This window comes from Balaenoptera ricei, chromosome 5, assembly GCF_028023285.1.
Source record: "Balaenoptera ricei isolate mBalRic1 chromosome 5, mBalRic1.hap2, whole genome shotgun sequence".
Classification (NCBI taxonomy): Eukaryota; Metazoa; Chordata; class Mammalia; order Artiodactyla; family Balaenopteridae; genus Balaenoptera; species Balaenoptera ricei.
In genome coordinates, this window is record NC_082643.1 from 106,354,863 (window position 1) to 106,381,515 (window position 26,653).

Consider the following 26,653-nt stretch of genomic DNA (forward strand, 5'->3'; position numbering starts at 1 on the left):
TGGGCAAGCACCCTATCCTTCTTAACACACTTTTATGGTTTTCCATATGCTGTGCAGTGGCGCTTAACTTGAGGAGTTCACAGACTGACTCATGGACAGACCTTTGTAATATAGTGTTCCTAGAGCAACTAGAAAGAAAGAAAACTGGGCTGGGTGGGTCTGCGTGGGCTTCACGGACCCTTCCTGACCTGCCTGGGAAGGCGACACCCTCACTATGTCTAGGGCAGCGTGCTGTTGGGCTCACCCATCCATGAAGGAATTAATTGAGCCCAGTGCATCCCTGAACCTGTTTGTAAATCCTGAAACTCTTGAATTCTCCATGAGGTGTACTTAGCAATTAGCCGAATGCAATTGCCTTAGTAACCAAGTTTACACCCAAACCCCATGGAGTGGCATAGCGTTTGAATGTAATGAATCAATGTCAACCATGCTGATGTTTATTCTTTGCAGGATTAAAGAAAAACTAACAAACCCCAAGCATGGCTTGACCAGATGCACTTTCTCTCCCAAAGGATAAAGTGAGAGGAAAATGATTTGAGTTGCAACAAGAGGTTTTAAGCCAGATGTAAGAAAGAACTGACTCACCAGGCTGTGTATACATTTTAAAAATTGTTTCCATGCCTTTAAATCAAGACCTGTGTCTCTAACTGGTCCATCCAGGCTCTACCATGAACTCTGTGACCTGGAGAAAATGTTTAACTCCTCTCAGCTGCAGTCTTGTTGTCCAGTAAAATAAGGATAATAATATTACCTACCTGTGTTAGTTTGCTGGGGCTGCATACAAAGTACCACAGACTAGGTAGCTTAAACAACAGAAGTTTATTTGCTTATAATTCTGGGGGCAGGAAGTTCAAAGTCAGTGTGTCAGCAGGGTTTCTTCTGAGGCCTCTCTTCTTGTAGACCACCACCTTCTCCCTGTGTCCTCACATGGTCATCCCTGTCTGTATGTACAGCAGAAATGAACACAACATTGTAAATCAACTATACTTCAATAAAATAAATTTTAAAAAATAATAAACACTTCTCCAGGAATGGGCCTGAGGCCTGAGACAGCCGTGCCTTATGCTGAAATTGTGTCCTCATGACTCTTCCGGGCTCCTCCTTCCCTCTTTTTGTACAAGTACAGTGGTAGTGGCTGCTAGTTTTCTTTGATGCCCTCAGTTGATGGCTTTCAAACTTGACAGCCACATCTGAGCATTCACTTTTTATTTTTGAGATTATGTTAGAATATGGAATCCCAGACACCGGCCACCAGCGCTGTGGGTTCCAGAGGGCAATTAAGGGAATTTATGTAAGAAGGGACAGATGTATGTTTTGGAAAGCCATTCGGGTCATATTAAAAAAGAAATACAACCTTGTATGTGGGTGTTGTAATAAAGAAACATATCCTGAAATCCAAGTAACATAATTTTGTTGATCAAATAACATATGTATTATAGGCATGCTCCTGGAATCACTAGATTCATTTTCTTCTTGAGTATTTCCCCCAGGTAGAGAACGTTGATCTAGAGGCAAGTTGAGAATGGGTCTTGTCTGCTGACATGTGACCTTTGACCCTCTGTAAATACTTCTTTCTTCATCAATAAAATAGGACTAGTGAGTGATCCCTGCCTCTAGAGTTGTGTCAGAATAGAGCGGGGTGACGCAGAAGGTGATGCCACAGCACCTGATCCAGAGAAGCCACGCTCCTTGTGAAACCCACGTGACCTGCCCACGTGATGCCCAACTCACAGTAGGCTCTGCAGGAAGTGCAGCTGTGAGTAGCATCAGGACTTCTGATGATGTGGAGGCATCGTGTTGGGGGCTGGGGGCCGTACATGGTCCCTGCCCTCCACAGGAGGCAGGAGAGAGACAGGAGAAAGAAGTGAAATCTAACCAGTAGCAACGATATGCGGTTTCAGAATCGGTACCCAGTTTCTGGGAAGACAGTCCGCACCAATATGGTGAGAGATTCCAAAATGTGAGAGCCAAGTTCATCAGCCTCCTGTCCCCCGTCGGCTTGCTGCCGGATGAGTGCCAGCTGGCCACAGAGGTCCACAGCCAAGGTGAATCCCACCCGTTCAACCCTGGCTCAGTCACTGCCTCCAGCCTCCCTCCCCGGTGCCCGTTCTGGTAGCTCATCCCCAAGACTGAAATGTCTTTGCTCCTTCTGTTACTAACAACAGGCGTGCATCCTACAGGCCTGGCCCTTGGCTGGCTGCTCTCATAAAACCCCACCTACCTCAAACGGAATCATCTAGTACCCCAGCCAGCCTGGAGGAAAATCCCAGGTATTGCCTCCTAAGTCTAACAACCTGAAGTTGGTTCCATAATCAAATAAAGCCCCTCGTAAGTGGTCTCAACCCACCTGTCTAAACCCATCTCCCTCTACCCACCAACCTCTAACCCACCACTGCGGCAAGACCAGTCTTCTCCAGCCTCAGAGCTGGCCATCCCTCCTCCTGTCCCCAGTCCTGCCTGTAATGCCTTACATGTAACTCCTTGGACAGCAGTGAGGAACCACAGAAGTTTCTGGATCGCACGACTGAAACTATCGAATTTGCATTTCAGAACACGACCAAGATAAGCTCCTGTAAGAGTTAGAATGTAGGTTTAGGCGCTTTAACAACAGACAAAATAAAAACGACTAAAACAAACAAAAATTCTCACCGTAACTACGTGGAGTATGTGTTATTTTCCAGTTTACAGCTGAGGAAACTGAGGCTCGCCCTGCGCATTGTGCCAGGACCACAGGGCCACCAAATTTGGGGCTGGAATATGACCACTGTGTGTCCGCCTCCTCCTGCTACTTCTGTGATGTCAACAGCATGTTCTTTCTCTAGGGGTAAAATATCCACAGAATTTCATTTCACAGATGTGAATCTTTTTCCACCAGGTTTTTATTTGTCTTTATTACTGCATAAGATCATGGACGTATAACACTCAGAGACCCCCAGCAAAGGCACACGTGCAGAAATGTCCCCACGGCCCTTTTTTGCAGTCTGGATCAGAGCCATTTCTGTGCTATTTTTTTTGTTTTTTTAAATAGCCCAACTGACATTTTATGCTTTGTTTTATTTGGGGGCTGGGGGATAATTCCAAAAGCAGAACCAGGTTTTATAGCCTCGCATGCACACTTTCTATCAAAGTGTCATTTTGCCCAGCTCTGAAATTATGGGACCTGTCCTCAGAAAACATTGTCGCAGACTTGCCTATCCTCGCAATGCTTCTAATGCCATTTCTGAACACACAGGCCCATTTTCAGCAGGATGACGTGCTTGGGCTGAGATACGATCAATGTGAAAAGTGGAACCGGAGGAAATGGTCCTGGAACCCGCTAACCTAGAGGCTCTGATAAGATGCTTTGCCTATAAAATGTTATTCTTATTAAATCCCGAATGAATCAGACTCCCGTCTCTTCCGTGAGGCTTTTCAGGAGTCTGCCTGGTGAGTCTCCTATGAAAGAGATCTAATGCACTTTGCTAAAAGCTCAAGAATCCGCCCCTGAGGCCTCCCTAGCTCCTTTTAAAGAGCAGAGATAGGCCCCTCATCGTTATTTATTTCAGCACTTCTTACGCACTGGGAGCCCTGCTAAGCCTTGCATGATAGCACCTCCGTGTACACGCCCAGCAACTGTCAGATAGGGACCGTCATTCCCATTTTCCAGATGAGGAGAGTGAGGCCCCAGAGTACGTTGCCCAAGATCATATAGCTATCGTAACAATTTTCTGTCCCTGCGGAACAAATTTCCTCTAAATGAGCGGCTTAAAACAAACTCGTATCTATGTATTTCCTCAGAGTTTCCACAGGTCAGGAGTCTGGCCACAGCTTAGCTGGCTCTTCTGCTCAGGTTGTCACAAAGCTTCGACCCCGGTGTCCACTGGGCTGCACTCCTTTCTGGATCTTTCTGGATCTTTCCCAAGCTCTCCTGATTGTTGGCAGAATTCAGTCCCTTGTGGCTACAGGAATGAAGTCCCCCCGTTTCCTTGCTGGCGCTCAGCTCCTAGAGGTGCCCACAGGTCCCTGCCATGTGGCCGCTCCCGCTCCAGCCCGCCAGGACTCAGTCTGATAGCCTGTGATCATGCGAATGACCCCACCACCTTTGTCCTGTTCCCTAGGCTGGACAGATGTCACAGGTTAAGCCATTCACCCTCCCAGCTTTCCGTGGACTCATCTGCAAGATGAGAGCTTGCTCCCGGGTTGCGTCTGACTGTTTCTTGTCATTCACATGTCAAGCTAATGTCACATCTTCTGAAAGTCCTTCCCTGGCCACCTACCAAAAGCAGGTCTCTTTTCTAGACCCTGATTTGTTCTCTTCAGAGCACTTGTCTCAACTTGGGGTCGTGTCACTTATTCGCTCCTGTCAGCCTCCTAGAAGCGAGTTCCATTTGCTGGGTCTGCCTTGTTCACTGTTGCAGCCCCAGTGACCATGGAAGGGACACCCCCAAGATGCTTGAGGGCCATTGGCTCCCCTCCGTGCTAACAGCCGACACAGAGGCATGTGTCAGACATTAAGTCCACACCACAAAGGAAGCCGAGGCACAGGGAGGTCACCCCGATAGCAGGAGAGGCGCCGGGGTGTCAGACAGTCTGCTCCCGAGCAGGATTCGCCTGGGCTCATTCTTGACAAGTATTTATCTTCCCTTTTCTCACCTTTTCTGGAGAAACCCTCCTGGGAGAGGCCCCAGACAGGGGACAAGTGTTTGCTGATTTGAGCCACAAACACTTGACTCCAGGTCTTCCGTCTTTTGTTTTAATTGTGTGAGCTCTCAAGTTCATCCTCCCCCTGGGGACACCCCTAACAACCAATCTCTGTTCACCAGGGACGTGTGTTTGTGAACTTGGCAGCTGGGGTTCCATTGGCTTCATGCTCATCAGTATTCACAAGTCACAATGAAAATTAAAATTTAAAGCTATGGTTTGAGTGTATCTTTCTTCCCCAAAGCCCTAGGCATTACCTCATATTGTTACAAATAACCATGGTGTGTTTTCAGGTAGAATTGCTATTTGATAAACTCAGGAGCAATCGCTTTTTATTTCGAAGAAAGCTGTCATTAGTCTCAAAAGATTTGACATTTACTCTAAATGAGTGAGTGGGGCTTGTATTTCTAAAACCTATGGCTTTAATACAAAGCTTTGGAAAGTGTATGCAAGTTAATGATGGGTGAATCAGAGCTGAAGCCGTCCAATGAGTTTCTCCAAGGCTGTGTTTCTCTCACATTCATTCTTCCGTGTTTCCTGTGTGTTGACAAAGGTTCTTTTCCCCCCCAAACTCTACTCAGGCTCTTCTGAGTTCTTCTGAAACCGGACCTCGTCTTTTGTACTTCTGTGTTGTCTCTGCATTGTCGGGTCTTAGCAAGAACCTGCTAAGTTGGTTTAGCCAGAATCCCCCATCCTCCCGACCTGATCATCTTCTCATCAGGTTGCTCATCCCCCGGGTGGTTTGATCACCCTGGCCTGCCATCAGCAGGAATCCTGAACCCCCCTCACCTCTGATGTCTCCTCTTAGTAACTTTCCATCCACCGATCCCCACCTGCTCCTCGGCTACAAATCCCCACTTGTCCCCGTTGTGTTCAGAATTGAGCCCAGTTCTATGCTGAGGTGTCTTTTCCCCTTTGGTGATTGCAATTGAATAAAATCTGTCTTTACTGCTTTAACTACTGTCCTGGTTTTTCTTTGACTGTGTCTGCTGGTGACAGACACCATGCTAGGGGTGCAGAGGTGAAGAAAGCAAAACCCCTGCCTTTAAAAAGCACAGCTTGGAGTTGGGAGCCCCTTGCTATAATGATGACATAGAGCAGAATTTTCCAGAAACTCCCCAGCCGAGATTTCGCTGGACATGGCCCACTGTGTGCAAAAGGGATCAGCAAACTTCTGAAGGACCAGATAATAAATATTTTAGGCTTTGAGGGTCACATCAGTCTGTGTTATACATTTCTTTTCCTTTTTGCTTTGTGCGTGTGTGAGTGTGTGTGTGTGTCTTGTTTTGTTTTCTACAATCTTTTAAAAATGTAAAAGCCTTTCTTAGCTCACAGACTGTACAAAAACCGGCTGATTGCTGGGTGTGATCTTTTAAGAAACTGAATTGACATCTTCAACCCTGATTTAGTCATCATGAACGTGCATACACTTTCCAAAGCTCCATATAAAAATCACAGATTTTAGAAATTCAAGCCCCATTCACTTCTTTATAATAAATGTCAAATCTTCTGAGATTGTACAAAAACTGGCAGAGGCTGTGGACAAGGCTGACCAGGACAAGTTACTGAACCTCCCAGAGCCTCAGTTCCCGGGTCTATAGAGCAGAGACCATTACACCTGGGAGGTTTAGTACCTAGCAAGGTGGGAAGGCTAAATTCCATCAGGAGGGGTAAGTGTCTGTACCCACCAGTAGAGACCCTATGCTCAGTGAGCAGTCACTCCTGGGACTCAAGAGGCCAGAAATCGTTAAGAATATTGAGGAGAAGAATATTCACACAATCCACTTGCAGTTCCAGGAAAAGGAAAGGGAAGGGAGCAAGAACACGGGGCTCCACGATCATAACAATCACTCTCCTGCTCCCTGTCTGAGCCCTCACGCTGGGAGAGAGACAAGCACTCTAGGTGTTGTCAGGCATTTATCCGCAGTTGTCATGTTTGTCACGTGCTGCTCGGTAGGCTCCAGAAATCACATTTTCAGCTTCTTTGTTTTCTCTTACAGAGACATCAAGCCAGACAACATACTGCTGGATGAACACGGTAAGCCTGTTATGAACGCTTTCTACAGACTATTTCAGTGGGAACTTGGAGGCTCTGGGAATTTGGTCCTGGTCCTGGTGAGTTGGATTTTAGGGTTGACTAGAAAGCCTTCTTTTGTTTCAATCCTGGTGAATGAACACCTGTGTAAATTTCTGGTCTGTGTCCTGCTGCGGTGAGTCAAGTCCAATGTATTTGATGGTTTCATATCTAAAGACATCACCGTTCATGTCCTGGTGTGAGGACAACAGGGCAGAAATGGGAATGGGATACAAGGCTGGAAAGCTCTGAGCCTCCCACCCCTGCTCCCCGACTTGTGAACCCGGGGCTTCAGAGATGTCACTCACCTCTCTAAGCCTCAATATCACCTTCAGTAAAACGGGGAAAATGATACCCACCTTCCAGATTGTCGTGGGGATCAAATGCGATAGGGTGTGCTTGGCAAGCTAGAAATCAGTCATCATCCAGGCTTCCCTCTAAGGGAAGCCTTTCTCTCATCCAGGCTTCTCAAGCTTTTATGTGTGTACGGAGTGTGGGCATCTTCCTAAACTGATTCAGTGGAGTGAGGTGGGCCTGGGATTCTGCATTTATAACAGCTCCCAGCTGAGGCTGACACTGCTGGCCCATGGAGAAGGCTCTCCAACTCTGGTCTTATTGGAATCCCCTGGGGGACTTGGTAAGAATCAGAGGCCAGACCCTGTCCTGTTTAGAGAACCTGGGCCTCTGTGTTCTGAGTCAGTCCCAGGGATGTGGTGCCCAGTCAAGTCAGGACCACAAGTCCAGGGCGCAGCCCAGCAATGACTGACACTCCACTGCAGTCCATGCCAAAGGCAGCTTGCAGCCAAGCATCATGGCAGTCTTGGAGACTAAATTCCCTGATGTTGCTTCAGGAGCTCATCTCCCAAGGGCTTTCGGGAGTGTGGGCTGGAGTGAGCGGGTGGGGATTTTTCTGATGTGCTGCTGAATCTTTCAGGGATGAGTCTGCCGCCTCTTCTACACGGCTCCTCTGACCTACCTCCCCCACTCCCTCCCGCAGGCTGAGGCTGTGGCTCCAGCCCGAAGCCCCTCTAGGACTTGTGTGTGTCACCAGTGTGTCTCAGGGAATCCTACCTCATTGTATAAACCCCTTGGCACTGGGAGACAGGGTGGGAGTGGTGGATGGGACCATCTGGGCTCCAGTCTCCCGCCAGAGGCTGAAACCAGACCAAGTGCTTTGGGGTAGAGAGGTGAAATCCCTGTGCTCCCAAATGGAAGGTCAAGGACGACCTTAGGTTGCCAGGGGGAAACTGAGCAGAGCTGAGGCTGCAAATCAGGGTCCCCAGTTTGTATCTAAAAGGCAGGAACCCCAGACCTGGGTCTCCGCTGGTCCCCCAACTAGCTGTGTGTCTTCAGGCAAGTTGCAAAACAAGTAATACCACCTTGCAGGGTGGCAAAGGTCTAAGACAAGATGGTGAAGATCAGCCACTGTCTCAGCACCAGGACATAAAGGTGCTCAGGAGGGCTTGTATTAGCGTATAGTTCTCAGCCTCTCCTGTCCCTTCTCTGCTCAGATCACAGAAGCAGGTGAGGTGGAGGAAGAAGAGGCACAGGCTGGGTGATGCAGGACCCCTGGCAGGGCTGTCCTGGAAACCAGGGGTGTGGAGGGTAGGGTTATGGCTGGGATCCTCACGGCCCCTGCCTAGAGACTTGAGAGAGACTTTTGGACAAAGACCTTTCAGACCCTGGGCAGCTTTCCAGAAGCAAAATCAAGGCAGGAACACCAAGCAGTAGGAATAATTCAGCCATTTCCTCTAGGATGCAATGAGACTCAGCAAGCCTGTGGGGTAACCAGGGCCTGCCTGACGCCGTAGTTCCTGCCCGATGCTACAGCCTCGGGTCAGAGCTCACACAGCCTTCTCTGGGTTCCCTCGTTCCTGAGCTCCTGGATCTCTGTCCATCCCTTCCTACCTCCCCTTCTGTGCTCGTCCTCTCCCCCTCAGCCCTTTCCCACTTTCCTCCCAGATCTCCCCATCCTTCATCATCTCCCACATGCCTTACACAGTGTCCTGACCCTGCCCTCTGGCTTTGCAGCATCCCACACGCTCCCCAAGGATTCGAACCCTCCTCTCTCTTGTCTAAGCTCCTTTTTCATCAAGCTTGCTGTCGAGACAGAGCACTGAACACTATTCCATACTAAGATGTGAATGGCTGATACCCTCCCCTCCATCAGCTTTAGCATCCAGTGAGTGCCTTTTTAGGCAGTGCAGAAGGAAAATCAGGAGCAGAGAATTCTCAAAAAACACAAATCTTCTCCCCTAGGAGAGAAGGACAAGAGAGGAGACTGTGGCTTGTTTTTCCTTTCCCTGATTTATGACAGGAGATAGAGGTTCATCAGCTTTTCTTTCTTTTTTTCTTAGTCATTGTTGCCTTTTTTCCCCTCCAGCTCTATTGAGGTGTGATTGGCAAATAAAAACTGTATATGTTTAGGTTATACAATGTGATTTTTTAAAGATGTACAACATGATGATTTAATACACAAATACATTGTGAAATTAACAACACAAGGTAATTAACGTATCCATCACCTCTTATAGTTACCTTCTTATTGTGTGAGTGGTGAGAACATTTAAGATCTACCCTCTTAGCAAATTTCAACCACACAATACAGTATTATTAACTACTGTCACCATGCTGTACATTAGATCTCCTTACCCTTTTGTTAAATGCATTAAAAAAAAAACAGTTTACAAAACAGATAACTATGTGTTTCTATTTAAAGAGTTTGCTGATCGATCTCATTAAGTGTTTTCTCAGAGAACAAGTTGGTTGCTGTGTTTACAGTGAGTTATAAGCATAATTAAATAAATGCATTCATATTTTATTTAAAATGTTCAAGATCTGCTGGTTATACAAAATCCAAGACTCTCACAGGAGTGTCTCTGCTCCCCCGGTGTCTGCTCTGCTTTCTGATCTTTCAGGCTGGTTTTATCTCCTAGAATGGGCGCTAAATCTACTTTGAGATTTGGGGTCTCCTGGCTAGCAGCAAAAGCAGAGGGACACCATACCTGGAGGTAAAATGAAGCTGAAGGAGGATGTAGCATCATAGCACAGTGTGAGAGGAAGAGTTGAGAGTGCTTTAGGGCTGAGGGCAAAGTGCTCCAGGAAATGGGGAATTTAAAACTGTAGAGGGAAGGGGAAGGGATTGCATTCATTTTCTGTTGGTACAATAATGCTGGGTGATGAATAACCACATGAATTTAATGGCGTAAACAAGAAGCATCCAGTTAGCTCACAGGCCTGTGGGGTTAAGCTCCTGTAGGCAGGGCTTGCTCCTAAGACTGAGGTCCTGCAGCGTCAGCTAGGCAGCTACGGTGACGTTGGCTGTGCTCACTCCCATGTCTGGGGGTCGCCTGGCTGCCAGCTGGTACACCATGACCTTGGCTCATTGACTGGGCGACTCGGCCCAGCTCCTCATGGCTCACCTTCTGGCAGGCCAGCCCTGTGTGACCTCGCGTGGCCACAGCAGAAACAGAGGCAGGGAAAGCCCAGTCACTTAAGCCACCACCTCCCTCACATTTGCTGCCATCCCAGTGGGCAAAGCAACTCACAAGACCCAACCGGGTCGGGGTTGGGCACTGCCAAATGACATGGCAAAAGGAAGGATACAGAGGAGGAGGAACTGCGGAGATTAATGCAATCATCCAGCAGATGCGCAGGTGGGGGGCTGGCCTTTAACACATGGGAGCTTGACTTCCCCCCAAATGAGCAAAGAGCCAGGAGTCAGAGACAGAAGGGCAGTGCCTGCGTTTTGCCCTGAGTGTCTACTGAGGACCCTTGGTCAAAATGTATTGACCATATACTGTCAGCTTTCTTACCTGGGGTTTCACATTCTAGAATTGAACCAACCTCAGATGGCAAACATTCAGGAAAAAAACTCCAGAAAGTTCCAAAAAGCAAAACTTGAATTTGCTGCTAGCTGGCAACTATTTACATAACATACACATTGGACTTACAACTATTTACATAGCATTTACATTGTATTAGGTATTTATAAGTAAAAAAAAAAAAAAAAAGTATATGGAAGGGTGTGTCCAGGTTATATGTAAATTCTACACCATTTTATACATGGGACTGGAGCATCCAAAGATTTGGGTATCAGTGGGGGTCCTGGAACCAATCCCCTGCAGATACTGAGGGACAACTGTAGCTCTGTCCTCTTCTGTACACAAGAAAGTAATTCCTTTACTTTTGCAGACCTGCCGTAAGCCAGGCGTTGTGACAGGCGACCCAAGGACACAGACCCCCTGTGGCCGAGGACATCGTGGTCTAGGGTGGCACTTCTCAGCCACAGCTGCATGTCACCCAGGAACTGTAAAAGATGCCAATGCCAAGGTCCCACCTGCAGAGGCACTCACTTGACTCATCTCGCAGGAGAAAGTGCTGGGTGGGGTGAAGGTGGGGTTAAGGTTACCAGATGGTTCTAAGGTGTAGCCAGGGCTGAGGGAGGGACAGAAAAGGAAACAGGTGATTCCGACCCAGCAGGGTCAGTGCTGGGACGGGCAGGGGTGAGGCTGTGCCGGAGCAGAAGGGCAGTGAAGCTGGGGGTGGGGGAGGGAGGGCTTTCTGGATCCTCCCTCCAGAGTGTGGCCACCAGAGCATTTGGGAGCAGAGCATTCCAGAGGGCAAGGGAGAAAGCTCCACTGGCCAGAGGACAGCAGGCTGTGAGGTGTAGAACTCATTCTTTTCTCAGGGACCTCGGGATGGGCGCTTGGGCATCAGAAACCTCACCTGGATCTTTAGTAACAGGTGACACAGCAGCCATGCCAGCAGAATGAATTTGCTTCCTCATTGTATTCACCATGTCTTCTATTTCCTGTAATCTGATGCTTGACTTCTGCACACTCCAGGCCACTATCCACTTGCCCTACACACCCCAGTGCCAGGATCCAGACAGCCAGGGACAGCTCCTGTGCCCCAGAACCCCTGAAATTATTCAGACTAGCCAGTCCTAAGCCTGCTTGCCCTGCCTTGCCTGTTCCTTCCCACAGAAACCACCAGAAAGGCTCTTGCCCACATTTTCTCCCTTCTCCCTCTGTCTCATGACTAACGCTAGTGCTTCCCTGGGGGGGGCCCACATGGTGTGATGTGACCCCTCCTCTTAGGAACTGTGAATAACAAACTATCTTTTCAATGGCAATTGTCTCCTAATCTGTTGACTTTACTTCAAATTTTCTATTAACAGGCTATATTTCAAAGCACTCATTCACTGGACTTATTTCAAAGAACTTCCTCTCCATCTGTTGCTGACATATTTGTCGGCAAGTGTGATAAGTGTTCCCCAAAACAGCAGTGGCCAGCAGCAACACCCCCTTATCACTTGTCAAAACACTGTATGTGCCGTGACATCCCCATCACGAGACTCCAGGAAATTAACAAATCAGGCGTGTGTTGATTCTGAAGCCTCAGATGCAGGGATTGGAGCAGTTGAGATGGAAGTGGGAAAAGCCACCCAGGCAAGTTGGGGGGCAGAGGTGTTTCTGCTAAGTCAGAGGAGCCAACAGTGGGTGTCATTATTCTAGACGAGTTTAAGGCTAAAGCTTAGGAATGTGGCATAAAGCTAGCCTGGAGTCCTTGGGAGGTTTGTAATGAGATTCTTTCTGAAGACTGCTGGGAATGGAAGTGTCTATCACAGTGTGATGTCTTAAAGTCCTGAAGACCCAGAGCAGGAATCTCTGAGGACCCCCAATAAATAGCCCCCTGTATTAGTTTCCTAGGGGTGCTGGAACAAAGTCCCACAAATTGAGAGGCAATAAACAGCAGAGATGCATTGTCTCACAGTCCTGGAGACTAGGAACCCGAGGTCACGGTGTCCGCAGGGCTGTGCTCCCTCTGAAGGTGACAGGGAAGGGTGTGTGTCAGTTCTGTTTGCCAGCTTCTGGTTTGGAGACACGCATACTTCCTTGACTTGAGACAGTGTAACTCCAGACTTCAAATGGCATTCTCCTTCTGCTTCCTTTCTGCTTCCAAACCTTGCCTGAGTGCATTTGAATGGCAGAACCTAAATCTTGTCCAGAACCCTAGCTGCAAGAGGGTCAGGACATGTGGTTTTTCTCTCTTTCTGGTCCTTATAATACAGGAGGCAGGAAAGAATGGAGTGGAAAAGGATGCTAGGTATCAAAAGATAGTCTCTATCCCGGTGCCTCTCAGAGTCATTGCAAAGAGCAAATCATGGCTGAGAAAGTTTCTAAAAACCTCTCTGTAAACCTAATTCATTGTGATTAGTATGATTGCATAAAATTACATGCCAACACAGAGACGTGGAAGGGAAATGATTGATCAGGTAGCCATGGCTATGCTGCAGTAACTAATTAACCCCAAATCTAGTGACTTAACATTAAAAGCCACAGAAGTAGAGAAAAGGGGAAAGAAACTCAGAATTGTTGAGCCCTCTCAAAAGCCTTGGGGGAGGCGGTTTCCAAGCAGTATCAAATCAAATAGGGTGTGAAGGTTGGGCAGGTTTTATGAAATCACAATATATCCAGGGGGAAGGTGTTGAAACTCGTCTTGGGTGGGAGTTCCCCCAAATCTCAGCCCAGGAGCTCAAGAAATCCCACACGTGTTGCATTTCTTGTACCCTGCTATCGTTTGTTCACCCCCGCATAGGGGGAGCAGGGAGCACACAGATTTTTTGTTTTTTGAAGATTTATTTATTATTTATTTATTTTATTTAGTTTTGGCTGCGTTGGTCTTAGTTGCAGCACGCGGGATCTTCATTGAGGCACGCGGGATCTTTCGTTGCGACGTGCAGGCTCTTCGTTGTGGTGCGCGGGCTTCTCTCTGGTTGTGGCATGCAGGTTTTCTCTTCTCTAGTTGTGGTGCACAGGCTCCAGGGTGTGTGGGCTCTGTAGTTGTGGTGTGCGGGGTCCAGAGCACGTGGGCTCTGTAGTTTGCAGCACGCGGGCTCTCTAGTTGAGGCCCACGAGTTCAGTAGTTGAGGCGCGCGGGCTTAGTTGCCCTGCGGCATGTGGGATCTTAGTTCCCTGACCAGGGATCGAACCAGCATCCCCTGCATTGGAAGGGGGACACTGGACAACCAGGGAAGTCCCACACAGATTGTTTTGAAAGTCCTTCTTTCCCATCCCATGTCCAAGATAGGGGAGGAGGTCAAATCAAATAGAACAGAAGAAAATCAGAGGGTCATTCATTCTACATCAGGCAAAGGCGTGCCCCCAAACAGAGTCAATCTTTGGTTGAGGTAAAGCCAAATGAAGCCTGGATAAGCTGGTGCCCTGGAATTTGATTTGGTTTCTTTCTTTCCTTCTTTTCTTCTTCCTCCCTTCCTTCCTTTTCCCTCTCCTCACCCCCTCTCTCTTTCTGCCACTGTCCTGCAGTACATTCACTGTCATCTCCATGAAGACAAGTGGGAGGAGGGAACAGTGCCCAGGATGTGTGATCCTGAGGGACGTATCACAGCCAGGGTAGCATCACACTGACATCTTGGAAGTACAGGTATTATTAGCAGTGAGCGTGTGAGCCTGTCATGGCGGGGCAGTTGGGTCCAGAGCAAGGTTCTCACCCTCTTGGGCATCCAGCTGCATCTTTTCAGCAGCACCACTGTGACCTCTGGCTTAGGCATGATGTAGACCCTGTGAACCAGCTAAAGTGGGGATAGATGTTCCCATGAGGCTTTACTCCAAATTCCAGGGAAACAGGGCAGAAAATAATGTGGGAGGAGATCATCTCTTACACATGGACCCCCTGTCAGCCTAACTCCCAATCTAGTGCCCTCTGGTGGGCACTACCTTAGCACTCACTCCCAGGAATTCACAGCCACGAATCCAATCTTGGCTTCCTGAGGACAGATCTAGAGAGAACTCACTCTGCAGTAAACAAAGCCTGCCGTTGGGTTGACTATCCCCTCCCAAGCAGACCCCATCTTTTCCTGGATTGTGGCCTTGTCGGTCCCAGTGAGAGCACTGCACTGCCCTCACTCATTTGGTAAATACCCAGGCGGGTTTGGGGTTATTTCATTACAGGGGCTGAGAGGGGAGAAGGGAAGGGGGGTGGCATGGTGGAGCAGGAATAGACACTTGTGCAATGTAGCTGCAGAAGAAACAAATCAAAATTCAGCAAAATTCAGGAAGGCTTTGGATGTTTTCTCCTGGAATATATAGGGAAGATGCAGGAATCAGTCTTCGAAGTAGGAGTCCCTGTTACTGGTAATACTGAGAAGATTCTCTGCATTGGCAATTATACCCCAATGAGGGGACTGTGGATGGGACTTTAGCCCCGTGTAACCTCCATCATCCCACCCCCCAGTTCCATGACACAGGTAACTGGCGCATCCTTAGGGTCTGCAGTTTCAAGCCCCCTCCACCCATATGCACAGGTAGGAGGTGCTCATTAAGTGATTGCTAAGTGAATGAAGAAATGAGTGAGAATTTTTCCAAGTCACATGGATGTCAAGTACTTTTGTACTCGGAAAATAGCCCAAGTTACAGGTCCTCGTGGTGCCAATCCTGACACTGGCACCAGTGATTACAAAAACCATGGAGAGTGTGGCCGAGTCCCACCAGCTGAGGTCCAGCTGAAAAAGTGACGTTGCTACAGTTTTAAAAGCCAAAAATTGAAATGGAGTGTTGTCAACTCCTGTAAATATCATGATAGCCTTAAGAAGTAAAAAATGAAGAAAGGTGATAGGATTGTCTACCATATTTCCTTCATTCAGTCTTTCATTTGGTCAGTCGATCAGCCAGTCAACAAACACTTGATAAGTACCTTTTCCAGGTCAGTCCAGTGCTAAGGTACTGGAGACATAGAAATGAATGAGGGAGGGTTCCTGGCCTCAAGGAGATGGACAAAGTGACAGATACAACATGGTGAATGCTAGCATGGGAATGACAATGGAGGGGACTGTGGAGGTGTGGGTCGGGGTCCAGAGGAGAGGCCTAAACTAGTCAGTCTGCCATGGATTAAATGTGTCTCCACCAAAATTCATATGTTGAAGCCTTAACCCCCAGTGTGATGGTACTTGGAGCTGAGGCCTTTAGGAAGTAATTGGGTTTGGAAGAAGTCATAGGGTTGGAGCCCCCATGATGGGATTTGTGCCCTATAAGGAGATGAAGGGACCAGAGCACCATATGAAGATACAGCAAGAAAGTTGCCATGTAAACTAGGAATATCTTCACCAAGAACCCAACCATGCTGGCACCCTGATCTTGGACTTCCAGCTTCCAGGACTGTGAAGAATAAATGCTTGATGTTTACACCACTCAGTCTGTGGTAATCTGTTTTAGCAGCCCAAGCCAACCAAGACACACACCCCTCATGGCAGTGAGTCTCCTGTTAGTGGAAGCAAGCAAGCAAAGGTTAGATGTGCATCCAGCAGTAATATAACTCTCCAGCCAGGTTTTGAAGAATGAATGGAAATCTGCCAGGCAGAGGGGAGGGAAAAGCATTCCATATGGTGTCAGAGTCTTGGAGGTGTGATGAATTTCCATGAGTTCAGAGAAAGGAGAGAAGCAGAGCTGGAGTTCAGGATTCATAAACAGGGCTGGGAGGATGATTATTGATTATTGATTCTCTCATTAAAACTTGTACTAACAGATCTCACACAATATCCTGGGCTCCTTCTCTCCCTGAATTTTGAATGTTTTTAATTTACAGAAAACAAATAGCTGAGAAGTCAGTTCATATTTGCACATTTTGTAGTAAATTTCCACTCTCCTTAGAAGGAACTCAGAGGAGACCTCATATGGCACTAATTTTCACTCTCCCACGTCTTGACTCAACCGTTAAAGGAGACACACCGGGAAGTTACAGCGCATCAGCTCACGCGGTACAGAAACCAGAAGTGGAATTCAGCTGTCTGGCGCTCCTGTTGGACGTGAATTCCCGGGTAGACTGGTCTGCTTCAGAGCTGCCCCAGATCCTCCACCCCAGAGGGCCGGGAGGAAGTAAGGGCTGGGCTGTGAGACTCAGCCCTGAAGGGGGCAGCGTGGGGCGGAGGGAAATGCCCGCCCCGGAAGAAGCTGGAGACAAACAGCTTCCCACGTATCAGCTGCTGACCGTGGGTGAGTCACGGGCCTCTGGAGCTTCAGGCTACTCTTCTGTAAAAAACAGGGTAGCCATACCCCCCTGATAAGAGTACTTCAAGGATTAAATGCGCTTCAGCACCAATTATGTACCAGTTATGCAACCCTAAACAACAGCAGCTTAAATAGATGGGGGATACATTTTTTTTCTCCCTCTTTATCAGTTTCCCTGCTTTGACTATTGCCCCTACAATCCATACACAAGCCAAAGTGATTCTAAAGTGAGTTGGATTGTATCTTTCTCAAAACCCTCTCACTTGGAGTAAAAGCCATCTGAGCCCCTTTCCCACTTTCTCTCTCTGGCCCCCTCGCTGGTCCCTTGCAGGGCCTTTGTGCTGCCCATTCCCTCTGCCATCACACTCCTGCCCCAGAAGTCCAATGGCTTGCTGCCTCTCTTCTTTGGGTCTTTGCTCAAAGGTCACATTCTCAGTCCCTATCTACCCTGTTTAATGCTTACAACTACCCTACAAGGTACTTACTAATATTAGAAGAATCAGAGGCTTATAGAGTGAAATAACCTGCCCAAATCTCATGGTAAGTGGCTGCATCATTAGGACGCCAGCAGTGTGTGGCAAAGAACACGGAGCCCAACTCAAATAGTCCTAAGCAATACAGGGGTTTTTTAGCTTGTATAGCTGAAGCCCAGTGGATTGTGGCTTCAGGAAGGGTTCGCTCAGGCTTTGGCACCATTTCTCTGCCACCCTTGCAGCTCTGCCTTCTCCAAGGATAGGCTTCATCTTTAGCTTGTCTTTCTTTGTGGAAGCCAATGGCTTCTACAGTTCCTGGGTGGGGCAGGGGGGGGTGGTTATATCCCCACATCACACTGGCCAAAGGCAGAGAATATCACTTTAGGTAGCTCCTGAAAAAAAAGAAAGAAAACTCTTCATTTCCTGAATCCCTAGAAAATCATCTCCCCAGTTTTCATTGGCCCCAATTGGTTCATATGCCCAACCCTGAGCCAACTGTTAGAGCCAAAGGGTGAGGTTGGCCTGGCTGGCTGCAGCTGGAGCCACATGCCCCATTCCACAGCCAGATGTGCAGGGATGAGTAATTGCTGAGATAAGGGGATGTGAGTGGCCACAAACAGCAGATGTCCCACACAGGAGCACAGCTGTTTGTTCCTGAGCCATCTGACTCTAAAGACTGTATTCTTAACCACTGTGCTCTAGGCCCTTCAACCAGGGAAAGGACACCATCATTGTATGCAGATGATGTGCTTCTATGCCTAGAAACACCAAAAGGCTCACTAGAAAAACTATCAAAATTAATAGCGGGCTGTAAAATTTAAGAGAGACATAATTGCTTTTCAGAGACTCACAAAATTTTTTTTAACGAAACAGAAGTAGTTTTCTCTTTGGTAAAAGTCTAATCTCTCCTCCATTGGCATTTACTGTGACCCAAGCTGCTTCTACTTTGTCGCTCCACATCTGTGTGGCCCAAAATATCCCCCCAAGTCCACATAACAGGTGACAGAATGGGGGGGTAGTGGAGGGAATGAGGGAATTCTCATTCCCTTTAAGGAAATATCCTGAAAGTTGCAAATATCATTCTGTTCATATCCCATTGGTCAGAACCTGGTCATATGACCACAGCCAGCTGCAAGGGAGTCTGGGAAATATAGTCTTTAACTGGGTGAGCATGAACTCAATTAAAAATTCTATTACTATCTGAGAAGGGGAGATGGGATATTGGGAGATAATATCTTGTGCTATGGATGATTAATAGAGTAGCCAAATAGGAGATAAATAAGCAAAACTTAAGAGCTTTTTATTGTACTAAAAACAACTAGGTATAAAAAGAAAAGGAAAATATCCTCATTCAAAATAGTAATCAAAACTATATAATATCTAGGAATAAATTTATCCAGGGAGTTGCAAGGTCTAAATGAAGAAAACACTAAACATACACTGAAGGAATAAAGCAAGGACTGAATGAAAGACAGAGCATGACCTTGGGTGGATTACATGTCCACACTTCTCGCATGAATGCATAACTTAGTGTAATTCCTATCAAAATCTTAATGGGAGTATCTCCTAAAACTGGACAGAATTCATCTCCAAAAATAAATATTTGAGAATAAATATTCTTTTCCATGTTTCCAAGAAAACATGGAAAAGAAACAATCATGAGGGTGACCACTCTCATCTAATTTTACAGTGGGCTACAAATCTATTGTAATGAAATGAATATAGTTCTGGTCCAGCAATAAACAATAGGTCAGTACAACAGAAGAGAGAATCCATACGCAAATCCACATATATGTGTGACTTGATGTAAAATGAAGGTCAAATTACAAGTTATTGGGAAAGGATGAAATTTTCAAGAAATGTTGAAACAAATAGCTATCTATTTGGAAGAAATAAAATCAGAATCTATATTATACCATATAGAAAAATATAATCCATATGGTTGGGAGATTTAAATATTGATATAAAATATAAATTATATATATATATATATATATTATAAGAAAATATTGAGGAATATGTAAAATCTTGGGAGTAGAATAGGTTTCTGGAAACTGGAAAGTTATAAGAAAAATAATACTCAGAAACTATAAAAATAATATATTGTTTGAATTCTTTAAACTTTCAAATGGAAGAGATCCTATAAACAAAGTCAAAAGAAAAACAATAATCTAGAAGAAGAGATTTGCAGTAGATGGACCAGAGAAAAGAGTAAATGTATTGAATAGTCAAGGAGCTCTGACTGAAAATGACCAAGACTCTAGATAGGCAGTTCGCAGGGATACTGGTCACATGAAGACTATGCAGCCGCATCAGCATTGAAATAACATTTCTCACCATCTGATAATAGCCAATAAGTAAAATTATTGATAGCAGTTACTGCTAGTAAAAGTGCAGAGAAATACACACTCATATTCTGTTCATAGTACCATAAATTGTAAGTTTTTGGAACATAAAATGCATACCCTTTAACTATACACTTCAACTTCTGGGAATTTATCCAGTCAAAATAAAAGTACCAATATGTAAAGAGAAGCTCAAGAATACTACTGCTGCATATTTTATAAGAACAAGACAAACAATTAAGCAAACAAAACTGGAAACAACCTGAGTGCCATAATAGGAGAATTGTTGAATAAAATATGGTATAACCATATATGGAATACTCTGCAAATACAGGTCCACAATTTCTTATCTGAAACTCTTGGGGCCAGATATGGTTTCATAACTCAGATATTTTCAGACTTAAATATATACTTGTATTAAATAATATATATCATAATAATATGAAAATAATGTGTCTAACATAACATATAATAATATTTTAAAATAATATATGCTGTATATTATGTAATATGTACTGTATACTATGTAGCAAGGCTTGGAGAGCATCTTGTAATCAAATATATAAATATTTCTATAGCAAAACATGACTTTTCACCCTAAGTAGAATAAATAAAACTATGAAGGGCTTCCCTGGTGGCGCAGTGGTTAAGAATCTGCCTGCCAATGCAGGGGACACAGGTTCGAGCCCTCGTCCAGGAAGATCCCACATGCCATGGAGCAACTAAGCCCATGCACCACAACTACTGAGCCTGCACCCTAGAGCCCACGTGCCACAACTACTGAGCCCACACGCTGCAACTACTGAAGCCCACGTGCCTAGAGCCTGTGCTCGGCAACAAGAGAAGCCACTGCTCACCACAACTAGAGAAAGCCCGCGCACAGCAATGAAGACCCAATGCAGCAAAAATAAATAAAATAAAATAAATAAATTTATTTTTTAAAATAAATTAAAAAGAAAAAAAAAAACAACCTGGGCTTCCCTGGTGGCACAGTGGTTGAGAATCTGCCTGCTAATGAAGGGGACACGGGTTCGAGCCCTGGTCTGGGAAGATCCCACATGCCGCGGAGCAACTAGGCCCGTGAGCAACAACTACTGAGCCTGTGCGTCTGGAGCCTGTGCTCCGCAGCAAGAGAGGCCGCGATAGTGAGAGGCCCGCGCACCGCGATGAAGAGTGGCCCCCACTTGCCGCAACTAGAGAAAGACCTCGCGCAGAAACGAAGACCCAACACAGCCAAAAATAAATAGTAAATAAATAATAAATAAATTTAAAAAAAAAAAAACTATGAAGAGGACTTCCAGGTCAGATTTTATCACCAAATGAATTACAAAAAAACAAAACAAAACAATGGATTTCGAATGGAGGTAGGGATTGTGGATCTCGTAGGTAGACCTACGTATACTGATTTGGAAATATGTCCACAATACCTGGTTAAATGCAAAAGTGACTCTTAGAATGACCCATGGAGTATTGAGCTCTTTATTGTAAGAACAAACCAAAGTCCTAACGTATGTGGATATATATTTGCATAAGTGAAGGGAGAAATAATGGAGGAGCTGCATGAATCAGGGTGGTTATATGGCAGGGAAAGGAGAGACTCAAACACATGTTTGTATTCTGTGATTTATTATAATGAGCTGGCTTTACTTTCATAATGCAAATATTAAAAAATTTTAAGAGGAGGAGAAATGAAAGAAAACCAAATAAAAACCATATTTGAAGATTCCAGAATTCCCTCCCAGCGGTGCTGCTGTGCTTGGAACTGTTCAGGTGTGGGGTGCAGAAATGACTCAGATGTCCACCTACTTTCACATACCTCACAGTGGAAAACAGGACTGTGAATTCACTTGTTTGTTAGTATTAGAAATGAGGCAACGGAGGATGGAGGGGTGGACTGGCCCTAGCTGGAGAGGGGATTGGAGCCACGCCTTGGCAGGACAATACTGCTAAGAGTAAATGCTTATACGAAATTCCCTATTTCATGTGTGTCAGTATGCTGTAACCATTTCATATGTATTAACTCCCTGACTCCTCCCAACAGCCCTCTGAGATGGATATTTTGTTATCATCATCCCCATTTTACAGATGAGAAAACCAAGGCTCAGGGAGATTATTTGCCCAAGGCAAATACCACACAGCTGGTCACAACAAAGCTGAGACCCAAACCAAGGCAGCCTGGCTCAGAGTCTGTACACCCAACTACTGCACTGCACTGCCTCTCTGCAGATAGGACCACGGATGGCTGAATGGGAGGGATGCTCATCCCAGCCTCAGAGGCTGGAGCAGACTGGATATGTTCTAGAGATGCTACCTGGGTGGGGACACTGTGTGTCTGGCCAGAAAGGTTTCCCAGCAGAGGCCTGGCTGGGTGACTTAAGCTTCATCCACAAGCAGCTGAGGGGTGCTACAGATCATCACTGAGTACTTCCTGCTGCATCTCCCCCGGGGGGCACTGGACAGAGAGCCTGGCAGAGCAGCTTGGTCACACATCAGTGCTGGCCGTTGAGCCTGAGATTTGGGATTTGCACGTGACACCGCTGGTGCTTTTTCCGTCCACTGTGTCTGATCACATCAGGCACGCCTCTCCCATGAGCCTCTCAGCAGGCCTCTGTGCACCTGCTCTAGCGGGGCTCTGCCCATCTCTTGGAGGTGCCCTCCAGGCTCTCCCAATGTCCCAGTTTTGTGTATGCCACCCACCTGTGTATTTAAGCCCCACCATTCCAAACACAGCTCTCAGATTTGGTGAAAATCCCACCATTTTCACAAGGTGATGTGATGACAAACAGAAAGAAATGTGATTGCATTTATATCAGGTATTCAAGGGTCTCAGAGCTGGTTTTATTTTATTTTATGTGTTTTTAAAATTCTGTAGTGCTTTATAGTTTTCAAAAGTTTCACACACATGATTTCCTATAATCCCATAATAACCCTTTTTTTTTATCCCCTACCCCTGCCCTCTCCCCCCCGGTGATCACTAGTTTATTCTCTACATCTGTGAGTCAGCTGCTTTTTTGTTTTATTCACTAGCTTGTTGTATTTTTTAGATTCCACATACTAGTGATATCATAAAGTTTTTGTCTTTTTCTGTCTGACTTATTTCATTTAGCATAATGCCCTCCAAGTCCATCCATGTTGCTGCAAATGGCAAAATTTCATTCTTTTTTATGGCTGAGTACTATCCCATTGTATATCTACACCCATTATACCTCTTCTCTATCCATTCATCCATTGATGGACAGAGCTGGTTTTATTTTATGTTCCAAATTCCCCAGAGAGCCAGTACTCACTATTTTGGATTTTCCTCCTTCTCACCTGTCACCCTCTTTCTGTCACTTTCTTTCTTTTCCGCCTTTATCCCCACATCTCCTTGTCTCCTTCCTTTTCTGCCCCTCTTCCTTCCCTCTCAGGGTTCTTCAACACCCACGTCCCATCTGCTGCCGTTACTTTAGGCTGGATGGAAGGTGGTCTCAACCCCCAAGCCCCCTCCCTACTCAATTCATCAGGTACAGTACTAAGGCCCCCACTGCCCAGAGCAGACAGACAGCAGAACAAGGGTGTCTTCAGGGCATGAGAATCCTCTCTCCCTGTGCCCTCTCCCAACCCACTGTTTTCCTGAGAGAGGGAGTCTCGACTCTCCTGTCTCATTTATTTATCAGGAGCTTTCACTCTCTGGACCAGTGCTGCTAAACTTTAATCCATAAAAATTTCATTATGTCTTCAACATATTTGATTATTTATAAATAGTATGCATGTACCACCAAAATTCACATTATAAAACCTGTGTATAAAATAGATTTTTTTTTCACCTCACATATTTATGTATGTATATGTATCTATTTTTTGGAGGGTGAGCATATTTGAGTGCTACTATCTTAGCAAATCTTAATTATACAATACAGGGTTATCAACTGTAGTCACCATGTTTTGCATTATCCTCAAACCTTATTCATCTTAGAGCTGAAGGTTTGTATCCTTTTACCAACCTTTCCCTATTTCCCCCTCCCCTGGCCCCTAGCAACCACTTTTCTACTCTCTGTTTCTATGAGTTCGACTTTTTTTTTTTAGATTCCACATACAAGTGAGACCATGCAGTACTTGTCCTTCTCTGTCTGACTTCTCACTTAACATAATGCCCTCAAGATCCATCCTTATTGTCCCCAATGGCAGGATGTCCTTCTTTCTCAGGGCTGAATAAATTCCACTATATACACATACCACACCTTGATCCATTTGACTGTTGATGGACACTTAGGTTGTTTCCATAGCTTGGCTACTGTAAATATTGCTGCCCAAAATAGGCACTTCTAAAGTATCAGTTAAAATACTAATGTAAGTAAAAGTTCTAATATTTTCCTCCTGCGCCACCCACCGCTTTGCAGACCACAGCTTTAAATCAGACAAGGAAATAACCCAGATGCCTGCAGCTCTTGCTAACTGTGGTTTCTGATTCTCTGTCTCCAGGACATGTTCACATCACAGACTTCAACATAGCGACGGTCGTGAAAGGCACAGAAAAGGCTTCCTCCATGGCGGGGACCAAGCCCTACATGGGTGAGTATTCCAGACCCCTTCATGCCTCAGCATTCCTCTCCTGCTTCATCTCACCCCTCCCTCACCCACCTCCCATCCCCTCACCAGACCCCAAACCATGCCCAGTATGTGCCATGCTCTCTCACACCTTTGGCCCTTACCTAAGCTGTCTCCCCTGCCAGGAAGACCATCTCCTCCTGTGTTTTCTAGAGAACTCCTACTCAGCCAGAAAGGTTGGCTCCAGCTTAGGGAAAAACAAACAAACAAGTAAACAACAAACCCTTCTTCTTTTTCCTTGAAGTCCAGTAGTGTTGCCAGAATACAATTTTGGTGTTGGTCATTTTGGATCTATATTCTTAGGTACACAGTGCTCTTGCAATGTGGTTCCAGGTTGGTTTTTCTTTAGGACTTTTCATGAAAATGTCATTTTTTTTATTACACATTCTTTTCCTTTACTTTTTCTTTGTTAAGGATGCCTATTATCTGAATGTTGGGTCTTTGTCAGTCTTCAATATTTGCCATTTTCAAATCTTTCTTATCTCTTTCGTCCTATGTTTAAATTTTGTCTCATTTTTTTTCTTTCTCTTTATTTTAAAGCATTCTCTGTTGTGTTTATTTGCTTTGTAGTGAAGTATTTATTTCTGAAATAATTTCCCTTTGTTTCTAATTTTTTTCCTGAGTTCTTTTGCCAGATTTCTGAGTATTTAATTATAATTTATGTGTTCTTTCACGTCTTGCATAATTTTTAAATGTCTATATTAGTTATTAATTCTTAATGTCTGTATTAGTTGTCAATTGCTATATGACAAACCATGTCAAAACCTAGTGGCTTAGAACAATAACAATTGTATTATCACAATTCTGCCAGTTGTTTTTTTTTTTAACATCTTTATTGGGTATAATTGTTTTACAATGGTGTGTCAGCCTCTGCTTTATAACAAAGTGAATCAGTCACACATATACATATATCCCCATATCTCTTCCCTCTTGCATCTCCCTCCCTCCCACCCTCCCTATCCCACCCCTCTAGGTGGTCACAAAGCACCGAGCTGATCTCCCTGTGCTATGCGGCTGCCTCCCACTAGCTATCTATTTTACATTTGGTAGTGTATATATGTCCATGCCACTCTCTCACTTTGTCCCAGCTTACCCTTCCCCCTCCCCATATCCTCAAGTCCATTCTCTAGTAGGTCTGCATCTTTATTCCCGTCTTGCCCCTAGGTTCTTCTGACCATTTTTTTTTCTTTTTCTTTTTTTTTTAGATTCCATATATATGTGATAGCATACAGTATTTGTTCTTCTCTTTCTGACTTACTTCACTCTGTATGACAGTCTCTAGGTCCATCCACCTCACTACAAATAACTCAGTTTCGTTCCTTTTTATCTGCCACTTGACTGAGTGGTTCTTCTGCTGGTTTTTGTTGTGGTCACTCATTCAGCTGCTGGGTCAGCCAGGACAGCTGAGATAAATGGGCCCCTCTCTCTGCGTGGTCTTTCCTATCAAGGGGACTAGAGAGAGCTTGCTCACATGGTGGCAGCGGTTTCAAGAAGGAGAACCCAACTCCCCCGTGCCTATCAAGCCTCTGCTTGCTTCACACTTCCTGATGTCCAACTGGACAAAGCAAGTCACATGACGAAGACCAGGGACCACATGGGAGGGGACTGCACTGGGCATGGATACCAGACAGCCTGATTCACTGGGGAACCATTTATGAAACAATCCACCGCACTGTCTTTTCTGAGGTGCTTTCCTTGTACAATGTCGTTCTGTTCTTTATTCTCCTTTCTCTTATACTTGACATGGAATTTGACTTTGATACTTTCCTGTTGCTCATTTTCACGTGATATTAGTTTTCCTGAACCTTTATAAGATGGTGTGGCTCAGGGTAGCTTTTCTAACAGACTTGCCTCTTCTGTTGTTTAAGTGACATGTCACATCCCAAGGCAGCTTGCTACCTGGGATTTCCTTGCCCACTTCCATCTGGACCTCCTCTTTCTTTGGTCTGAGGGGCCCCCTTCCTGCTCAGTTTTGATTTCACTGCCAACAGTTTCTCCCTGGGATCTTTCCTATGATTAGAGCGATTTTGTGTCCCAGACTCTCCAGGTCCTGCAAAACTTACCAAGGGCCCTTTTCACTCACCCTGAGATGGGTCTGGACAAGTCCCTGCCAGTTTCAGCTGCTATTCTCAGACTGGGCAGCTCTGCCTCCCAGTCAACGTCTGCTCACTATTTTGGAGTTCCCTGTCCTCTGGTCCATCATAGGCTGTGTTGTTTTTTTCTTTGTTTCCTTCTGTACAGAAATCGCTGCCATGGAGGGCTTGTCACTGTTGCTGGTTTGTTCCCACCTGCTTATAGTTTGGGGTCTGGGGGGACAACTTAGCTTTGTAGTAAATATTGCCCATGGTTTTTGGTTTAGCGATTTATCTGCTCTGCCATTGTTTATATGTGGATTGTGGAGATTCAGAAACTATGTCAGCGTCTCCCCAGAATGGACTCCTTGTGTCCTTCATCTTTTTTTTTTTT

The 26,653-nt window shown here is 45.6% G+C and overlaps 1 protein-coding gene across 2 annotated transcripts in view; it reads left to right on the plus strand.

Annotated features, from left to right (window-relative positions):
- The window catches only part of STK32B (serine/threonine kinase 32B), a 339,814-nt gene that overhangs the window by 266,876 nt on the left and 46,285 nt on the right, over positions 1 to 26,653 (plus strand). For both annotated transcript variants that reach the window (XM_059923343.1, XM_059923344.1), the window contains exons 5-6: positions 6,681 to 6,718; positions 24,062 to 24,151. In XM_059923343.1, the coding sequence (XP_059779326.1) occupies positions 6,681 to 6,718; positions 24,062 to 24,151 (128 nt within the window). The remainder of the gene's footprint in view (positions 1 to 6,680; positions 6,719 to 24,061; positions 24,152 to 26,653) is intronic.